The following is a 21,673-nucleotide window of genomic DNA, read 5'->3' as shown; positions in this document are numbered from 1 at the left end:
TCCACTGAGAGAGGCCAGGGATTGAACCTGCGTCCTCATGAATACTAGTCGGGTTCATAACCGCTGAGCCACAAAGGGAACTCCTGGTGTCTTGTCTTCGTCTTCTAAGGATACCAGTCCCATCAGATTAGGGCCCCAAGCTTATGGCCTCATTTAGCCTTAATTACTTACCTAAAAGCCTTATCTCCAAACACAGTCATTGGGGGTAAGGGCTTCAGTGTATGAATTTGGGGGCAGGGTATGACCCAATTCAGTCTATAAGTCTCACTTCCCGGCAAGGGCACAGACACCCTGATTTGAAGAGGAGGTGACTGGGGGTAATTGAGGACCAAGGGGCCTCCCACCAGCTGCCTAACAGTGGCAGATATTGGAGGTGGCAGGCCTGGCTCTGCTGGGCTTGGCCACCAGCCAGCAATGGAGTCATTCATGGCACCTGCCTTGTCAGGCTGGGCAGGGGTGAGGAGTCGGTGGGGAGTGGATCCCTTCGTCCACTCCTGCTCTGCCCATCTGGGGGTACAGAGGCAGTCCCACCTGCGTGCCTTCTGATGTGGGGCTGTCTCAGCCCAGAAGCTCAGGTGTGCAGGGAAGAACTGCATTTCTTTCTTTTCTCTGCATCAACCCAGTTTTGACTCTGAGCCCCCACCCCACGGGCTGGCAGGAAATTCAATATCAGATAATCATGGGATCCCTCATTCCTCCCTCCCAGGCTCCTGGGGCCTCAGTTCTTTCAGAACTACTGGCGTTGCAGTTCAGAAGGTCTTTGGAGGAGCTGGGGATGCTGTGGTTGATCCTCTCTGGGATCACAGCTGTCAATCACTGGACAAGGCTTCTCTGCTTCTCTGGAACCACTGACCTCTGACCCCTCCCCAGGCTCCAGGAGTCTCTTCTGAGTCCGGGGAAGCCCTCCCTCCCTCCTGGGTTCCCCCACCCACACCGCCCCCGCCCCAATGGCCTCCAGCATAAGCTCCTCAGAAGCAGATTTATGAAAACAAAGCAGAGGAAGAGAAGTGTCTGGTGGCAGCTTCTGCTCCCTGTCCTGCCCAGACCTTATATGAGGCCTTTGCAGGAGCACATGAACCACCCACTCGGGAGCAGGGAGGGGAACACACAGGGAGAGAGACATACTTGATGAGTTCAAAAATTACCACGCGGCAAGTGATCGGTCGGTGAAAAATACTGGGTTTCAGGGTGCGTTGGTGGGAAGGAGGTTCAGAGTCTCCCAGAGCCAGGTGGTTCACTGGCAGCAGATGGGGCCAAGTGGAGCGGGGTTGCAGTCAGAGGGGGTGTCGCCTGCCATCCGCAGAGCGGTGTGCTTGGTGCATGTGTGGGCTCTGCCCTATTGGCACAAGCTTCTGTGCTACTGGCTGATCCCCCTGCTCTGCCTCCTGGATGCTTGCCCTTTGGCTGGAGCCGGGGGGGCGGGCACGTGCGTGAGCAGCCCGGAGCCAGCCCCTGCAGCCTGGTGAGGGCTTCCCCGTGGATGCCGTTGGAATGATGATCTGGTGCCCTGGTGCCCCGTGGCCGTCTGCCATGCAGGTGGCTTCAGGGGGCTGAAGCACATCTTGTTCTCGGAGCCTGTGTCGGGGATTGGCAAAGCAGAGGGGAAGTTTTGTTGGCTCAGGCCAGGGCTTGATGGGGCATGGCCCCAGTTTCACTCCCTCGTGCCAGCTGTTTCTAGGAGTCCTTGTCCACCATCCCCGAGCTGTCCTTGTCTCTTTGCTTCCCCAGGCAGCTGATGGAGAACCAGATTGGAGTGGTGGAACGGGGGGCATTCGACGACATGAAGGAGCTGGAGCGGCTGTGAGTATGCAGGGGTGAAGGTTCAGGAGGGTGGTGGGGGGACGCTGAGGGGATGCGAGCAGGCTGAGCCTAATGGCAAGGAGCAGATACTCGGGGACAGGGCTTCACGCCCAGCCTGCCTCCTGCCTGCTGATGGGGGCAGGGGCAGCTGCAGCTGTGGAAGGGATTGCAGCATCATTGTGAGATGATGGCAAAGAGAAAACTGGAGAGGTCCTCACCCCATATTCTTCCTTTCTTTTCTTTAAGGGTCGCACCTGTGGCATATGGAGGTTCCCAGGCTAGGGGTCCAACCGGAGCTGTAGCCGCCGGCCTACGCCACAGCCACAGCTATGCGGGATCCCAGCCGTGTCTGCAACCTACACCACAGCTCATGGCAACGCCGGATCCTTAACCCACTGAGCGAGGCCAGTGACTGAACCTGTGTTTTCATGAATACTAGTCGGGTTCCTTACTGCTGAGCCACAACGATAACTCCTCACCCCATATTCTAAATCAGCTATCTTTATTGTTTTTCCCTGAAAATACATCACGGCAAAAGAGCCACGCAGTCCAAAGGAAGTGAAATTCCTTTCTATCATCCTATACCCCAGGCATAACCACCGATCATTGATGTGTGTGGCCTTAAAGGAAGCATTGGTGTGTCCGGGGACCCACCGCAGGGAAGCCCCGGGAGCAGGGTCTTGGGTGCCTGGGGCCACATCACTGAACTGAAGGTGGTGTTTTCTGATGTGCATGCCTTGTTCCACAGGGGGCTTTTGAGTCTGAAAAGGAGTGTTGATCAATTTCTGCCTTTTAGATTGGCAGTAATGAAAAAAAAAAAAAAAAGAGTGTGGCATAAGTGAGGTGGCTGATGGGCTCATACATTCGTGGTGCTCCCTAGCCTCATTTTTCTGCTTTGGTTTGGTTGTAGGTGTCAAGAGTTTTAAAGTTCATGCCTTTTGAACCAGAAAGTCCATTTTAAGGAAATAATCAGAGCCATGGCTAAAAATGTATATATCAGGATAGTCATTACACGTTACTTAAATACAATAAAAAATGGAAACAGCTCTTCTGGTGGAGATATAAGATGTATAGTCACATTTTTGAAACACCATTAAGGCTGTGGGAATGTGTCCATAACATTAAGTGGAAAAGGAATACAGGAGGAGGAAAGTGATTAAGATTATTAACTCTCATTATGTTGAGTGATGGGATCACAGCTAACTTTAATTTTATTCTTCATGCTTTTCTTTTTAATGGATTTTTTAAACAATGAGTTTATAATGATAATTATAGCTGCTATGAATTGCATTATTCTATGCCAGGCACGAAGATAAGCTCTTTGTCCTCCAATATTTCGTTCAAATCCTTAAAACAACAGTGTGGTCAGTGGTCTATCAGAGATGAGAAACAGAGGGGCACAGAAGTTAAGGCACTTGCTTTATAAGATGATTATTAAGTGATTAAGTGCTGAAGAAGAGATTAGAACCAGGATCATTTTGCCTCCGAAGCTTGAGATCTTTTTTTTTTTTTTTTAAATCTTTTGTGTGTGTGTGTGTGTGTGTGTGTGTGTGTGTGTGTGTCTTTTTGCCTTTTTTTTTTTTTTTTTTTTCCTAGGCCACACTTGGGGCATATGGAGGTTCCTAGGCTAGGGGTCGAATTGGAGCTGTAGCTGCCAGCCTACGCCACAGCCACAGCAATGCCAGATCCAAGCCGCATCTGCGACCTACACCGCAGCTCACGGCAACACCAGATCCTTAACCCACTGAGCAAGGCCAGGGATCAAACCCGTGTCCTCATGGATGCTAATCGAGTTCATTCACCACTGAGCCACGAGGGGAACTCCCAAAGCCTGAGCTCTTAATGGCTATAAACTCCTACCTCACTTTTCCCTTTTACTTCACAGAAAATAAGGTATTAAATAAAGAAATGGAAAGAATATAGTTGTTTCATTGCCCTCCTGTAGCCTGGAGAAAAACCAAGGTGAATTGTTCCTTATCCAGGCCAAAAATGGAGTCCACGAGCCCAAAGCTAGACCAGATAATTAGTCTAGTGTTTGTTTTCTTCACCAGGCTCAGAACAAAATACACATTCCTGACCCGACTAGGAGGGGCTGATGTGGTCCTGACCTATTCTGGCTCTGGCGCCAGGGCTCCATGCCCTGGGCAAGGAGAACATGTGGGCAGGGGGTCTAGACAGGACCGGGGTGGCCCATGTCATGCTTGTTGTTGCCCCCAAGGCTGGGCAGGGCCCTCTTTTTTGAGTCATGCCATGTCACCACAGACTTTGTCCCTTCTATCTTTTTCCAGCTCCTTTCTTCCAGGGTGGGTCACCAGCCACTGCATAGTGGGCAGATATGGAGTGTGTGACTGTTCTGTCTCTGGGGGTGTCCAGGGCTGGCTGTGGATGGCCAGCACCATCTCCTCTGACTTGTTGGAGACCAGTTAATCATAAAAGTTGGATAGGAGTTCCCGTTGTGGCTCAGTGGTTAACAAACCCAACTAGTATCCATAAGGATGTAGGTTTGATCTCTGGCCTTGCTCAGTGGGTTAAGGATCTGGTGTTGGCCTGAGCTGTGGTGTAAGTCACAGACGGGGCTCGAAATCTAGCGTTGCTGTGGCTGCGGCTGTGGCTGTGGATGGCAGCTGCAGCTCCGACTCAACCCCTCGTCTGGGAACCTCCATATGCCGTGGGTGGGGCCCTAAAACAACAAAAGACACACACACACACACACAAATGTTGGATAAAGTGGGGAGTCATAAAAACCATATATACTCTAAATATTTCACTTTATGCTTTTTTATAATGATTTTTATTTTTCCATTATAGTTGGTTTACAGTGTTCTGTCGATTTTCTACTGTATAGTAAAGTGACTCAGTCACACATACATATATCCATTCTTTTTCTCACATTACCCTCCATCATGCCCCATCATAAATGACTGGATATAGTTCCCTGTGCTATACAGCAGGATCTCATTGCTTATCCTCTTCAAATGCAATAGTTTGCATCTGTTAACCCCAGACTCCCAGTCTATCCCACTCCCTCCCCCTCCCCTCTTGGCAACCACAAGTCTATTCTCCAAGTCCATGAGTTTCTTTTCTGTGGAAAGGTTCATCTGTGCTGTATATTACATATAAGTGATATCATATGGTATTTGTCTTTCTCTTCCTGGGTGGAACTAGGATGAGAGTCTCTAGTTCCACCCATGTTGCTGCAAATTATTCTCTTCTCAAGGAAAAGAAAAGCCTTGTCCAGATATATGTGGCTTCCTGGGTCATACGGTAGTTCTATATTTAGTTTTCCATACTGTTTTCCATAGTGGTTGGACTCACTTTATGTTAAAACATACAAATGTGCATTTATTGACCCTTTCCCTCCCCGCCCCTTCCCCCCGAGGTCTTACCTTTTAGCATGAGATGCTGAATTGGACTTCCATATTATTTTCATTGACTAAACCACACGCATACACCTTGCTATGATTTTTGGTTTGGATTTCTTTAAGCGGGGGAGGGACATTTTTAGAAGGCCCTTGGAAGCAATCTGGCTGGAAAATTCTGAATTTCTTTTATGACCTCCCTGTCCTCCTCCTCCCCCAGGTCTTTTACTTAATTCAACGACTCTTTAATTAGCAGTTTTTCTTTTATTGAGTCTTTCCAAGGCATTCAACCGGTTTGGGTAGAGATGAATCTCGCTTTTCACGCTAGTAGTTCATTCATTTACATAATTGTTAGTTCAATTATACGATTATCATGATAAGTACCTCTGGCAAAAACAAGTTTGGGAACAGACACGAAATGTTCTTGTAAGTTACAAACTTGAGCGCAGAAGCAGCAGTGTGCGGTCCTGCTGGCTGAGGACCGGTGTGTCTCAGGCATCATCAGGCTGTCTGACGTCGGAGGGAGCGGGGCACTTGGTCACCTCCAGCTGGCTGAGTTGGGGGACCTGTGTAACGAGGAAGCAGCTGGGATCGGAGCCGAGGAAAGGCAGACTTCAGAACTTACCTCTCCCACTCAGTGGTGACTTGGATGAGTCATTCATCTGGGCATCCCATTTCCCTCGGTATCAAAGAGACAGCTCAATGAAGTCTACGAATATATTATGAGAGCCTGAGAGCCCTAGTGGTGAGATGGTGGTGGATAACCCCCCCCCCGGCCCCCGCCGCCCCACCCAGGGCTTGTTGCAGGGAGGAGACAGAGGGTATATGCACGACTGTGATGCTTCCTACACAAGAGAAAGAAACTCTCCTTTTTATTTTGCTTTTCATTCTGTCTGGTGAGGTAATGCCTGTAAAACCTTTATCCGGGCGCCTGGCACAGAGTAACGCTAGTCAGGGCTGGCGGTCACGACCGCTGCAGGTGTTCTTAGCTTCCTGCAGGTCCCTCACCACGCTGGGGACCTCCTTTGGTGTCCTTTGATTTCCACGTTAAACTAGCCATCGAATCTCTTTTTCTCTTCAGTGCTTTTCAGAAATCAAAGTCAGAAAAATGAGGCTGTCTCGGGAGGAAAACAAACCAAAAGCAAACCCAGTGATGACCAGGCAGTGCAAATATAGGGTGACCTTACTCCACGAGGTTAAGGAAATTGGAACCATCTGATGTCTACTCCTGTCGCTTTGACGATTATATCGGTGGCCCCCTTTTTTTTCCAAGGCAATGATGTGTTTCCCTAGGAGCCCACCCTTTAGAGTAAACTTCTGACTGGTCTGAAATTGCAGCTCTAAGCGTACCATGCTAGAAGACGGTACCTTTCTCATGGGTCAGATGAAAGGTGACCTCAGACCAGTTCCTGCTGGCCATGATGAATTAGAGTTCTTCCTCCCTCCCAGCAGAAGAGAGCTTATGCCCGGTTGGTTGATTGCTGTCTAGAATTGTCACAGAGAGTGGTTATGGGACGTTCGCAGACTGTGGGAGGACAGGGGCTGCATTTCACACCAGCGCTTCTCCAACCTGGAGGAGCACACAGACCACTTGGGCATCTGGTTGCTGCAGATCCTGGGTCCACAGGTCTTGGGGTAGCCTGGGCTCTTGCAGCTCTTACCTACTCCCAGGTGATGTCCCTGCAGGGGGTCGCGGACACAGCGTGAGCACCAAGGTTCCATTCTTTGTAGGTGTCACCCTCCCCCGTTGAGCTGGAGTCCCACACACCAGTGTCAGAATTGGTTGCCTAAGATGGCAAGATGAGTCGGGTTCAACTTTGATGCCTTCCTAGGACAAGTCTGAGTCCTTTCCACTTTGTCTGGTCAGGCCCTGTTCCAGAACCAGACTTCCCACACCTGCCTGTGCCTATACAACTAAATGGTTGTCGATTCTACCAGTAGAGGAACTAAAAATGATGGACATGCTAACAATAAAATTATTAAAAATAAAGGAACCCTCATTCTTGGGGTTCTTGCTGTGGTGCAGTGGGATTGGGGGCATCTCTGCAGCGCCAGGATGCAGGTTTGATCCCTGGTCCTGCACAGTGGGTTAAAAGATCTGGCGTTGCTGCAGTTGCAGTGTAAGTCACAAGTGTGGCTGGGATCTGATCCATAGGCCAAAAAAGAAAAAAGAAAAAAAAATATAAAGGTGAGAGTGTCTGTTGTTTGGCCATATGCCAAGAAAAGAAAAAAGAAACAAAAAAATAAAGGTGCGAGTGTCTATTGTTTGGCATGTAAAGACATCTACAAATTGTTGAGTAGGAAAAAGGCAGGTGGCCGAATGCTTTTTCTTCTATTATTTAAGGCTTTTAAAAATTGTTACGCATGCCTTGTCATAAATAATTTAAAAATCAATAAAGGAATTTTCATTTTGAAAGAACATCTAAAGCAAACAGTAAGAACATCGAGTCACCACTGTGCCAAGAGTGGATGAGAGCAACAAAGAATCAGAGCTGCATGTCCAGTCCAGCCCCATAGGGTGTCTCTCACCTTTCACGTCATCAGGTATTCAGCTCACAAACTGAGACGTAAATTATACAGGGTCTCGCAAATGTGGAGTGATGATGACAATGGGCATGGGAGGAAATAACAGAAGGAAAGATGCTGTAGATACTGACGGCCCAGGACACGGCAGGTCCTTGGTGGAAGGGCTTCCAGAGATACCCTGTGCTTATCTCGCCACGTGTTGGATGGCAGAACTCCCACGTGAATAAAGACACTGAGGCCCCAAAGAAGGTGATCCCCTGGGGTACACAGTGACCTGTTAGGGTTTGAACCCTGGGCCCTCTGACTCTGAATCCAGTGCTTTCTGAAAAGTCCTTTAGACTTCCTGGACGGTTTGGCCATTTCCGACAGCTTCTTCTCTTCTCTTTTTAGACGACTCAACCGGAACCAGCTGCACACGTTACCAGAACTACTGTTCCAGAATAACCAGGCTCTGTCGAGGCTGTGAGTGGAAGAAAGCTCTCTCTGTGGTCTTATCACCCTGTTGGGGGCGGGGCTCAGGGTTGGGGGGCCTGGCCTTTCCCATGACCGTGACCTCCCCACGCTCCTCATCTGGCAGGCATCATTCAGGGCATCAAAGGCCAAGTCCTTTCTGTAGGAAGGTGAGGTGCAGAGCATTTTTCCATGGCAAGTACTTGACAGAATTAGCAGTCCATCCAGTTCTGTGTGCTGTCCCTGACAGTGTGGTGTGGGGATGTGCTTAGCGTGGGCATGCTTGTCAGCCGTGATGCCAGACTTTAGAGGGAGAACCAGCTCCAGCCCTGTTCACATTTGGAAGGGCCAACATCTTTTGCCACAGCCTCCACCAGCTCTTGGGGCTGAAGGGGAGAGGACAGCTCTGCGAGGGTCTCGCTCTCCCTCTAGCACTTGAGTCTGCCTTTCACTGGGGCATCAGCGCCCTGCATGTCCCTGGACCCTCTCCTGAGGGTGGTAACACTGTGTGGCCAATGTGGTTGCATTCTTGGCCTGTGTCTGGGGAACTTGGATCCCCCGTGGAATGGGGGGTAGCCTGGGGGAGTAGAAAATCAAGGGGCAGATAGTCCTGGGTGGAGCTTTTCTTACCTGTGCACTGTTGGGCTCTCCGGGGGTTGAACTGACATTGAATACAGACAGCATGCAGCCTGAACCCCCTGCAGGAGATGTGCCCTGTGTCCCTGACACATGGGTGAGTGAAGCGCCCTGCAGTGGACCTGGTCCTTCCGTGCACATGTCTCCATCTTCTGTGACCCTGCAAGGCAGGCAGTGTCTCTGGTTTTACTGCCGACCAAAGGCAAGGTTGGAGAGGTGAAAGAAATGACCTCCATAGGGTCAATCCTGAATGTCCCTTTGGATTCCCCACCCAATGCTCTTTGTGGAGATATATATATTGCTTTTTAGGGCTGTATCCATGGCATATGGAAGTTCCCAGGCTAGGGGTCAAATCAGAGCTACAGCTGCAACCCACACCAGAGCTCACGGCAATGCCGGATCCTTAACCCACTGAACGAGGCCAGGGATTGAACCCGCATCCTCATGGATACTAGTCGGGTTCGTTGTCACTGAGCCACCACGGGAGCACCCTCCTTTAACAACTATTACATACCTGGATTCTATAGCAAAGGTTGGCACCAGGAGCTCTATTCAAGGAGTGGAGGAGGCACTGACGAAGACAGGAGTCTGCCTGACCGCTGCTCCCCGATGCGCTCTGGGGCTGGGATCCGGGGCAGGCAGTAGCCTCCAGAAACATTGCATGTTCTCACCCAGGCAGCCCAGGGCTGGCTGCCTTGGGGACAGGGCCAGTTGGCAGTCACCAGAGGGACTTCCAGAGGGAGGGCTCTCCCGATGGAAGGCTTGGATGCCCTTTGGGTGGTATTTCCAGGCTCTAGAGTCAGAATCTTTCCATTGCACTTAGTGCCTTTTCTCCCCAGACATCTGATCCCTAACTCTTGCAGGGGTCATTCCAGACGGACCTGGGAGGAGGGAGACAACTTTCTTTAGCTCTCCTCTTGATAGTCCTTAAGCCCGCCTGTAAGCACAGGTGGGCCTTTGGGGAGGCCACCTATGCAGCTCTCTCTGCTTAGGTCAGCCTAGGGCTTGCGTTCATGGCCAGGGCCAGTGATCCCTGATGTCGCATGTGCCAATTTCTGCTGTATAGCAAAGTGACCCAGTTATACATACATACATACACATATATAGACATATTCTTTTTTCTCATGTTATCTTCCATCTTGTTCTATCCCAAGAGACTGGATATTGTTCACTGTGCTGTGCCGTAGACCTCATTGCTTATCCATTCTCACTGTAATAGTTTGCATTTCTGAATCCCAAACCATTTTATTGATCGCATTGTTTGTCCCTGGTGTCTGAATTTTTCACCTTGGCGATGGTTACAGGGAAGGACACAGGAACAAGCACTTGAAGATTTACTTGCTAGTATTTTTTGCTTTTCCTCCAGCCCCAGTCCTGAGCATCATCAGATGTTTCACAACATCTTTCTTTACTCTCCCAGTGGTTGGGCCCAGGAGCACTCAGGCACAGCAGACCCTGCAGCCTGATGGGATGGGGGTATCGTAGAGGCACAAGCAGCAGACTCATGGGCTCCAGGGACAGGAAGTGAGGCACAGCTGGGACTCTGTGTGTGTGTGTGTGTGTGTGTGTGTGATGTTTCTAGCTCTTTTGGAATATCTATCGTATTGTTCCACTCCTCCCTGCAAACCAGCGTCCTGGGTTTCTGGGCAGCATTTCAGCTCCACCAGGACTGTGTGGGCTACCGTGCTCCCTCCTCTCCTCCTTCCCGTGACCTTGGAGCTCAGAGATCCCCACGTGTCTCTGGTCTCAGGCCAGATTTCTGGGGAAAGAATCCGATTGGCCCATCACTGGTCAGGCATTCACCCCTGGGCTGTGCTGGGGGCTGTGGGACCTCCTGGCACAGTCGTACTCTGGGGCCCACCCTGGAGGGGGTGCAGGCTTGGCGTTTCTGGTCTCTCATCTGTGGATCTTCCCTTTGCTTTGAGGGATCCGTTACTAATCCTTTCCACCTGGAGCAACTCATGGATTTTTACTGAGGCCGTCATGCTAAATCGGCATGAAAATGGGTTTGAGAGACCACATGTGCAGGGCAAGGTGTGGTCGCAAAGCATGTCAGGTGCTGGGGCCCACGTCTCAGTTGATTTTGTCTGTGTATCTTCCAGGAGTTAAAATCCTGTCGCTGCTTTTTCCTCACCGATGTTTCTCCAGGTGTTGGGTTTGTCAGCCCATTTCTTTCTGGCGTGGGGTCTGCGGCGCAGAGATCTGTGGTTTGGCTTGGACCACAGAGCAGTTTTGGTGATGGTGTTGGAATTAGATACCAGGCCTCCCAGGGGCCATAAAAAGCCTGACAATGGCCTGAAACCTTGACTTGGAAATCTCACGTTTGGGGATTGACATGAAGGTCGATAAAATATGACCACAGACGTGTTCATTGTAGTATTATTTAGAAGGCTGAAATATAGAATCGTGGAAATCTAACCTTGGGGGAATGGTTAAGTGAATTAGGGTGTATCTACTTGACAGAATAGTTATATCTTCATCAAAAATGGCTTTTATGAAAGAGGTAAAGTAACACAGATAAATGTTCGTGAGGTCAAAGACAGGATGCAAAATTGTTCTGACGGTACGATTACTAAATAAATCACTCTAAAACATGCATAGGAAAATGATTGCAAGATGCCAATGGGGGTTATCTCTGGGTGACTTTTTCTTTTTTATGTTTCTGTAAGAAGCATGTATTCCTTTCACGATAGGAGACGTCCTAGGTTTTATGCAGTGGAAGGCCTCTGCTGTCTGAGAGTGAACGCTAGATAAGCGATGTCGGGGTACTTCCTTGAACCCCGTTGAGCCCCATTTGCTGTTCCATCAGATAACGATAATCATGTCCACCTTGCAAGCTGTCATTGGGATTGAAGACAGGTGTAAATTCCTCTCATGTCAGGTGCAAATGGGTAGCACATAGTAGGTGCTCAGGAAATGTTAGGTGAGTTTTCCCTTTTACAGATGGAGAAAGGCAAGCTCAGAGGCTTTGTGACCTGCCCAAGGGGCTGCGCTGCAATTGAACCTCAATCTGTCTGATGCTAAAGCTCATCCTTCCAGGAGTTCCTGTCGTGGCGCAGTGGTTAACGAATCCAACTAGGAACCATGAGGTTGCGGGTTCGATCCCTGCCCTTGCTCAGTGGGTTAAGGATTCAGCGTTGCTGTGAGCTGTGGTGTAGGTCGCAGACGTGGCTTGGATCCCGTGTTGCTGTGGCTCTGGCATAGGCTGGTGGCTACAGCTCCGATTCAACCCCTAGCCTGGGAACCTCCATATGCTGCAGGAGTGGCCCTAAAAAAGGCAAAAAGACAGAATAATAATAATAATAATAATAATAATAATAATAATAATAATAATAAAGCTCATCCTTCCATGTCACCCACCCACCCCCACTTCACCCATCCACCCTCTACCTGTCTCCTACCACTCATCTACCTACTCAGCTACCCAGCCACCTACCAGGACCCACTCCCATCCCCCTACCATCTACCCACCACCCACCCAGCCCCCGACTCACCTGCCCACTACTCCCACGTACCCATCTACCAACCTTCCAACCAGTCCACCCATTTCTCCAATTCCTACCTCTCCTCGCATCTAGCACCCTCCTACCCACCCATCCTTCTGCCTCCCCATCCAGTCTCACAGTCATTTACCCACCAAGCCCGCCCATTCACCCTCCATTTATGCGTCTACCAACATACCCATAAACCTATCATACACCTGTCTATCCTCCCCCACCTGACCCTCTGTCCCTTCTCTTCTCCCCTCGCCACATCCAACTTCCCCCGCACCTTCCATCTGCCTGCGCATCCACCCACCCACCCACTCATCCAAATTTCCCAAGGGCCTCCTACAGGCCAGGCACTGTTGTAGGTGCCAAGAACACTTGTGGTGACAGCTGTGACACAGATAGGTGGGGTCTGTCTCTGTAGAAGGTGAGGATTTATCACTAGGTTTGCATCTTCTGACCTACCAGCGGTTTGGAGAAGGGGGGTGAGCAGGTGTTTGGCTGGCTGGACCTGTGTCTCCTGCTGGGGGTGGTTATACCCTGGTGGCAGGTTACCTGGATTTAAGATCAGCTTCATGACCTGACAGCCACCCACGGGAGGATGTGGAGTTATTGTTTCATGGCTACACACGGGGTGAAGGCTAGGGTCAGAGGGACAGATTTGAACCTGCCCCCTTCTCTCTCAGTAGCAAAACTGAGTCTTCACCCATGTTGCGGGGGGGGGGGCACCATGAGTATCAGCCACCTGTGCCTCTGTCCTCCCAGATTTGGCGATGAGTCGTTCCCGCTGCCTTGCAGTTTCTCGTCTTCCTGGTTGCATCCCCTGCCTCATTTGAAACCGCTTCTGGAAACCCAGTTCCTCTGGGCTTCTCGTTAGCCTTGAAACCAATATGCGTCCCGACAAGACTGACCTTTTGTGTCTCTGCTGGGTCTGGAAGGGTGGGGGTGGGTGATGAAGGGCAGCCCAGGGCGTTAATTCCCCTTTTATTTATATCCCGGCTCTAAGGACCAGGATAACTCATTACCAGGGCCGTGGCGGCTGGAGAGGCGCCGATGTGATATTCTGCAGGAGCCCTGTTGAAGAATGCCTGACCCCTGCGGCCTCCTCTCGAGCTGGGTTTAATTAAACCGTCAGCACGGGTCAGAAGAACAAAGCCTCCCTTCCCATCCTGGTCCCCACCCCCATCGGAGGCAGGGGGCATTCTCTGCTGAAATGAAGAGCTGTTAAAAATGGATCTGTCTTGCCTCTGAGGGAGATTACCCAAAGCAGGAAGGTGACCTTGCTATTGTGACATGTCCACTCCAGGCCGCAGATCTGCGGAACTGAACCAGCCGAGTTCCCTGTGGTCGAGGCCCCTGAGCGTGCGGAATGGGGCTCCTTCCTGCTAGAACCCTGCCTTAAGATGCCCTCTCTCGGAGTTCCCGTTGTGGCGCAGTGGTTAACGAATCTGACTAGGAACCATGAGGTTGCGGGTTCGATCCCTGCCCTTGCTCAGTGGGTTAAGGATTCAGCGTTGCCATGAGCTGTGGCGTAGGTTGCAGATGTGGCTCGGATCCCGTGTTGCTGTGGCTCTGGCGTAGGCTGGCGGCTGCAGCTCCAATTTGACCCCTAGCCTGGGAACTTCCAGATGCCACGGGAGTGGCCCCAGAAAAGGCAAAAAGACAAAAAAAAAAAAAAAAAAATGCCCTCTCTCACTCCCTTGACTCCCTTTTTCCCAGAAAGGAATTTCACTGCTTTGTCTGCGAGATATTAAGTCTATGAGGTGTCAGGGGCATGAATGATAGAAAGAAGCTTTCTTGGTTAGAAGGTTTGGGGAAGTTCAGGGTCAAACAAGGTTCTCTGTGGAGTTCCTCTTGTGGTTCAGCTGAAATGAATCTGACTAGTATCCATGAGGACGCAGGTTCGATCCCTGGCCTCACTCAGTGGTTCTTGGATCCGGTGTTGCCGTGAGTGGTTGTGTAGGTCACAGACGAAGCTCGAATCCCGCATTGCTGTGGCTCTGGCGTAGGCCGGCAGCTGCAGCTCGGATTTGACTCGTAGCCTGGGAACCTCCATAGACCACGAATGCGGCCCTGAAAAGAAAAAAAAAAAAAAAAAAAAAAAAGACAAACAAGGTTCTCTGTGGATTAGTGAATTTCAGCCCCTTTAAACTACTCATTCGCACTATAGAGCCCTCAGGGGATGTGTAGGGTGTTGCCAAATTCATTTGACTGTGAAACTCTTGAAAAAACTTTTTAGCAGAATGTCTAGGTCTTGTGGGTTTAGTGTCCGATAATTTGCTGGGGCCTCAGACGAAAAGGATTGTATTTGAAACCTGAGCCCAGGTTCCCCTGACCCCAGACCCATGCACCTACCTCTGGTAAATCAAGAGTACTTAAATTAGTGTGGGAGTCATCTAGGGGATTTTATTAAGATGCAGATCCCCAGGGCGCTATCATCAGAGACCCTGAGTTAATAGGGGTGGAAGGGCCCGAGGATCTGCATTAGTATCAGGCCCCATCTGGTTCCCGGTTTGAGAAGCTTGCTCCCCAGCAGGCTTGCTGAGTCTTAGGGGGGACCTCTCTTCGGGCAGCGCCCCCGTCTGCCTCTGCCTGCCTTGGATCTGGTGTGAGAGCCACACGAACAGAGCCCCTCCCCAGGGCCGCCGCGTCCCCTCTTGCTGCGCGCAGAGAGCGATTTGGGGATTATGCGTTGGCAATTATGGAGCACTCTGGGCTCTCAAAGTGCTTTCCAATCATTAAATCAGTGCCTGCTGTCAAGCAAGGCTCGAGTGCAAATGCCCGCATCCCACTGGGCCGGCCGGGGAGCCTCTTCGGAAGAGGGAGCAGCGCGAGACGGATGTCCCTCCCGCGTACCAAGCGGCAGACTTCGCTCAGCAGAGGTGGAGCTCCAGGGCTCAGCCCGGTCCTCAGCTCTGCCCCTGGTGCCTCGCAGCCCCGCATTTGTGGGCTGTCCTAAACAAGGACAGCCAGGGAACCCAGGGCCTCGGGGAGGGCTGGGGGCTAGAGCGGCGGATGCAGCAGCCCTTGGGGAGTACTTCCTGCTGCGGACCTTTTACAGGGGCTCAAAGGAATGAAAAGCTGCCAGTTCTTTACTACAGCTTGATGAAATCGGTTGGGAATAAACAATTCATAGGCATTAAGAAGATTCCGAATAGGGAGGCTTGCACGCAGAAGGGGGCTGTTGTGAATAACGTCTAGGGGAGTGGGGCTTTTTAGAAAACCATCTCAAACATTATGTAAATAATTTTGCTGTGATACTGAACATTTGGAAAACGGATAAAAGAAGGAGAAGCGGTTTCTTTTTTCTTTTGTTTTTCAGTTAAATAAAGCATTTAAAAATGCTTGAGCCATCATTCCTTTTTTTTTTTTTTTTGGCATGTGGAAATTCCTGGCCCGGGATCGAACCTGTGCCATAGCGGCCACTGAAGCCACTGCAGTGATAACGCCAAGTCCTTAACCACAGGATCTCCTGTGCCACAGGAGAACTCCTCCAATATGTTTAAAAAAGAAAGTTCAATATCATTTATTTAGGCACTTATGTGCCGAACAATTTCTGTGCATTTTCTCATTTTAATTGTCATAGTCTTCAGCAATTATCCCACTTCACAGTTGGGAAAAGTGAGGCTTGGAGGGGTTGAGTACACTGATCACATAGCTAGTTGTTGGCAGATTTAAGCTTTGAACTCAGGGTAGAGAAACAGGAAGAAGAAAGAGCTTGCTCTGGAGTCTTCCAGGGAGGTAGGTTTGAAATCAAGTGTTGACAGGGTGGGAGACCCAGGTGGATGAAGAGGGGAAGAGGGTGCGGTTGCGCTGTGAGCAGGGGCCCACAATAGTAGAGTGTTAGATCTTGGCCTGGGGGGAGGCATGTGTGTGGGGAGTCTCTCTTCTAGAATGGGTGACAGGCAGAGAAGGTCACAGAGGGTTCTTGAAGAGCAGAGTGACTGGCAGAGGAAGTGTGAGTCCTCCAACTTTGTTCTTCTTTTTCAAAATTGTTTTGGCTATTTGGGTCCAGCGATGGGTTTTTTTTTTTGAAATCACAAGGGACCTGTCACAGCAGAAAAGCGGGTACATGGGAGCTTAGATTTTTGGATTCAAATGGGGCAAAAGTCATCTACTCCAGCCTCCACTTAAACACATGGGTGATGGAGAGCTCACTACTTCACAGGAGTCTTGTTGGTGAGTAGCTCTAATCATTAGGAATCCTTGTATTGACCTTGACCTCTTTCCCCAGCGATCTTGGTTGTGCTCCCTAGAGTTATACTCTGAGCAAGGATGTGGGCCAAGGGTCAGTCCTTTCACTGGCCAATTTCTTTGGCAGACTCTTCAAGGGAGCATTCGTGTTTCTAGGACAGATCTTGAGAATTGTTTGTAAGAGGGCTGAAGCTATCTGTATGTGACTGTCCCTTGTACAGATTCTTTCCAAGATTCAGAGCTGTCCCCAGAATCTCTGGAGTCCCCCAGTGCTATCCCTTTTGTCCCAGACATCTTTGTGAAGGAGTACCTGGGACCTCCTTACCCTTCCAACTTTGCTTGGCCTGGTCGGTTGGCTGGGCTACTCCAGAAGGGCCCTGGAGAAGCAGAGAGCTTTAGCTGCAGGAAGCTGGTGTATTTAATAAGGTTGGATCCTTCAGCCAGGGGGCATTTTCCCCATCTTCCTCCTAGGAATCCAGCCCTTACCAGACTTTCCTGTCTATAATCAGGACCTCTCGGGAAGGACCAGTAAGGAGGCAGGTGTGGTAGACAGGTGGAGAGGGGGCTGTCTGAGGGGTGCTGGGGACTTTTTGGCAGAGTGTGATAGAAAAGAGCCCTGGCCTGGGAGGGGTTCTGTCCCTATCTGGCTGTGACACCTTAGACAGGTCACTGGTATCTCTAGATCCTGCTCTGCCATTTTTATTAGTGAATTGGATAAGCGTGCAGAAGGGGTGCTCGACAGATGTGCAAGTGGCACAAAACTGCAAAGGGATGGACATTATACCCAAGAGGACAGATGTAAGATTGAAAAAAATCTCCATGAGCTTGGTGGGACTCGTTGAGGTGAAATGAAATGCTGATAAACATGAAGATGACTGCGAATGCCTCGAATGGGATGGGACTTGGTTTGGCAGCCCTTGTTAGGAAAAGGCTCTGTGACTTCAAGCTGAGGATGAGTCAAGAGTGTGGTAAGGTGGCTGAAAGAGTGAATGCGGTCCTTGGCTGAATTAATAGAGGCAAGGTGTCCTCGCCGCGGGAGGGGATAGGCCTGTTTGAATCTGTGCTGATTTAAGCACATCCAGAAAACAATGTTCTGTGTATGAGGGTTTGGGTTTTATTGTGGGAGGCTGTGCAGGGAACATTTTAACACGTTTTGGAGGAGGGTAGTTCACCTCGGGAGCCATCTGGAAAACGTTTCACATGAGGTACAGTCAAGGGGCCTGGGACTGTCTGGTGTGATAAAAACAATATAGAGGGACCCTGAGAGAAACTTTAAAATCTGTGTGAAAGGCTGTCATGAGGACAAGGGACTGGTTCATTCCAAAAGCATAGCTTCTAGAAGAGGGCAGAAGGTGTGGGGGAGTGGATTTTGTTCTGTGTCGGGCAGACTTCCCGAAGGCCTGGCCGCCTGGGCTGCTCTGCCTTGATGCTTTGTCCCTGGAAGAGCTTGAGAAGGGGCTGACTCTATGTCTGCCTGGCCTGCATGCCTGAGATGCTGCGGGAGCCTGGGTTTGATGGCAGGAGATGCTGGGGGAGCCTGGGTTTGATGGCCCTGGCTTTTAGATGCAGAATGATCCAACCAAGGAAGCACGGAGGACTTGTGAGCAGGGGAGAGGCCTTGTCCAGTGGTGTTTGGGTTGGTCAATCTGCTCACAGGCACATGAACTGGCAGATGGTGGGAGCTTGGGAGGCCCCTTGCCTGAGCCTCAGTGTTGGAAGCCAAGCTTTATAGCCAAGTGGGTCTGGCAAATTGTGTAACAAAACCTTGACCAGACCCCAGATTCTGGCCCACATTTTGGAATCAAATTTGGAACAATAAAAATCAAGGATTAGCTCTGGAAATGGGATTGGGTCTGTAAAAAGACACAGAAGGTTTGTCCTCAGGAAGAGTCTGGTTCTGGAGGAGCTCAGAGGAGCCCCTCTCTCAGGGCCCCACCCCACTGAGCAACAACTCATTTCCCCTTTGGAGTCCACGCCGTGTCTTTGGAGTCCCGGTGTTTGCACCCCTCTGCTCCTCCAACAAAGGCCCTTCTGTCGGCAGAGCTTAGAGGCCATGCAGGGAAGGGTCAGGAAAGCAAGGTATTGACTGAATACCAATAAGGAGAGGAAGTGTGTTCGTGGAAGACGAGGGGCGCCGGGCAACTTGGGGCCCCACTCGTGCTGTGCAAACAGAGCAGAGAATGCCTTTTGGCGGGTTTGTTTTACTAAAGGCTCTGGGGCCCAGGGGAGGCCGGCGAGGGGGGACAGGAGAGGGAGGAAATATTTCACAATGTGGAGTTTAAACTCAGCCCCTTGCTTGGGAAGGGGCCGGCTCTAGAGCTGCGGGCTAACAAAGAGACAGTGTGGGCTGGTGACAGTTAGGGGAAAGCCCATGGCAACTAATGGGGTAGTAATGGGTGGGGAGGTAACCTGGGAAAAGCTGGTACAAGGAAAGCTGGCACATAAATTCTGGTGGCGTGACATTCCCCTTGGCAGGGAGACGGCCGTCCCTCCATCACCCTCCCAAAACCAACGCCAGAGATGTTCCAGCTCCCAAGGATGAGCCGGGGTGAGGGATGGCTGCAAGGGAAAAGCCACATTGGGGTTCCCGTGCCCTGCAGGACCCCGCAAAGGACGGAGAGGAAGAGGAGAGCTGTCCTCTGCAGAAGCCAGAGCCCCAGGAGCGAGTGCAGAGGTTTCCATCACGGCAGCCCGCTCCATGCGTGGCCGGAGGACGTTGTGCCCGGTGCCGAGACCCATGGTTGGTACCTCGTGCCCTCTCCTATGAGAGGCTCTGCACCCAGGCTGACCTTCAGGTGTCCCTGGCCAGCCCGTGGGAGCGAAGGGCCCGATGCCCCGGAGCACGTGGGCACCAGCCCTGGAAACTCTGCCCACCATTTCTCTGAGACTCCTTCGGGCGGGTCAGCTCTCCAAGGAGACGGTGTTTGTCACCGGGGGCCTTTTGGAGGAAGTCATTAGCCGTTTGTATTTGGACTTTTAAGGTGTCCACGAGGTTCCCCACACCACCAGGGGCATCCTAGATTTGAGAACAGTGACTTGGGGGTGGAGGTTTTAGTTTTCTGTCACAGACCAACCATTTTTGTCCCCATCAGTACTCTTCGTAGAAAACAGAACGAAACAGCAAAATGACTTTTTATCTGCTTTTGTGTGGCTGGCCAGCTCTCTTCATAATCTCTAGGAAACATTTAGGAAAGAAGAGAAAGGGGGCGCATCTGCCCCGGTGTGGTGGGGGGGGGTGCCTAATGTTGGTAGAAGGTGCCAGGTCAGGTAGGGACACACTGGGAGCCCTTCTTCCCAGGCCGAGGGCGGGAATCCTTACTGGGATTTCTGGTTGATGTTTGCAAAGCAGCAGCTGGTCTTGGGCTCCTGGGGACTTGCAGTTTCCACGGGACGTGTCCCTCCGGAAGGACGGGGGAATTGTGGAGATGGCCCGTCGCCGTGCCGCCTGCTTCCAAGCGCACGCTCCCCAGCATGGCGGGCCTGGTTTCCCCCGCTGGGTGGATGGAAGAATTCTTTCCCCCAACCAACTTATGACAAGCCTGCCGTGCTGCCTGCAATGATTTGTTGGGCGTGGGGAAATATCAGATGAATTAGATACGGTCTAGGGCTTGGCTGGAGTGTGGACTGGTGGTTCTGTGGTTGCTGATTTCACACGTGGGTGACAGGTGTGAGAATTGGATGGCTGGAGTGTAGCTTGGCTTTTTCCCTCCTGCTGCCTGTGCCTGTGAAATGAAAAAAAAAAAAAAAACTGATATGAAAGAAAACTAATATAAGTGAAAAATCATACTTCACAGGAACAAATGCACATAGATTAATTGCAGAGCCGTTCAAACAGAAACTTCCCCATGCTTTGTTTCAGACATGTTAAAATGTGGTCAGTACACCTGGGCATCTGAATATCTTATTCTTCTAGCGGCAACTGGAAAAAAACAAACAAACAAAAAAAAAGCGTTTCCTATAAATCATCAACTCCATTGGTAGGAAACAGGACAAGAAATCATTTTTGGCAGGTGCTTAGCAGTAAGCTGTGTAAGCAAGGGCTGGGACTCATTTATCAAGGATTTTTAATAGCATCTTTTGCAGCCAGCTGGAGATGGCATGAGACCTCAGTTTTCCCCAAGGGAAAGCTGGGGACAACTGGTCGTTGAACACTGACCACAGAGTGTAAATGGCTCTGTCCCCTGGGCTCCCTGCTGGAGTGTGTCCCTTGCTGATAAGTGCCATCTGTTGGTGGCGGAGGTGCATGCAGGTGCCAACTGTGTATTTCTGAAGGTGCAGGTGTCCCCGAGGCCTTGACTTGGGGAAGCCATGGTGCACTTTCCATTTGGACTTTCTACCTCTTCTTTGGTGCTGCCAAGATAACCAGAGTTTGAGATGAGGCCTAACATGTAAATTAAAAGTTTAGACTCTAGAACCTAATAGCTCTGCCGCTTGCTACCTAGGTGACCCAGGTGAGTTGCTTAATTTTGCTTCGACTCAGTTTTCCCATCTGGATAAAGGCCATAATAAAGACCTAGACCAGACTGTCAAGCAGGGATTGAATAAAGTGATGCCAGTGATGGGACCCAGGATTTTGGCCTGATTTTGCATGTGGTAAACCATCAAGAAATGTTAAGCCTGCCTTTTTCTTTCTTTCTTTCTTTCTTTCTTTCTTTCTTTCTTTCTTTCTTTCTTTCTTTCTTTCTTTCTTTCTTTCTTTCTTTCTTTCCTTCCTTCCTTCCTTCCTTCCTTCTTTCTTTTTTTTTTGTCTTTTTGCCTTCTCTAGGGCTGCTCTCGTGGCATATGGAGGTTCCCAGGCTGGGGCCGAATTGGAGCTGTAGCCACCGGCCTGTGCAACTAGGGATCCGAGCCATGTCTGCAACCTACACCACAGCTCATGGCAACGCCGGATCCTCAACCCACTGAGCAAGGCCAAGGATCGAACCCGCAACCTCATGGGAGGTTCCTAGTTGGATTCATTAACCCATGCGTGCCACGACGGGAACTCCTAGCCTGCCTTTTTCTTGATAGAAAAAAATCCTAGTAGTTCTAGGAACCTGGCCTTGCTCAGTGGGTTAAGGATCCAGTGTTGCTGTGGCTCTGGCATAGGCTGGCAGCTACAGCTCCAATTAGAACCCTAGCCTGGAACCTCTATATGCCGCGGAGAAAGGCAAAAACAAAAAAGAAAAAAGAAAAAAAGAAAAAAATCCTAGTCGTTCTAACAGTGGGACATTCAGGGAA

At 50.4% G+C, this 21,673-nt stretch overlaps 1 protein-coding gene across 1 annotated transcript in view; it reads left to right on the top strand.

The window, feature by feature from the left end:
- Nucleotides 1–21,673, top strand: part of SLIT1 (slit guidance ligand 1) — a 178,506-nt gene that overhangs the window by 23,266 nt on the left and 133,567 nt on the right. The window contains exons 3-4 of the mRNA XM_021072814.1: nt 1,729–1,800; nt 8,076–8,147. Of these exons, the coding sequence (XP_020928473.1) occupies nt 1,729–1,800; nt 8,076–8,147 (144 nt within the window). The remainder of the gene's footprint in view (nt 1–1,728; nt 1,801–8,075; nt 8,148–21,673) is intronic.

This window comes from Sus scrofa, chromosome 14 (assembly GCF_000003025.6).
Source record: "Sus scrofa isolate TJ Tabasco breed Duroc chromosome 14, Sscrofa11.1, whole genome shotgun sequence".
In the NCBI taxonomy this organism is placed as follows: Eukaryota; Metazoa; Chordata; class Mammalia; order Artiodactyla; family Suidae; genus Sus; species Sus scrofa.
Note: the sequence above shows the minus strand (reverse complement) of the source record. Positions and strands in the feature narration are given on the sequence as shown.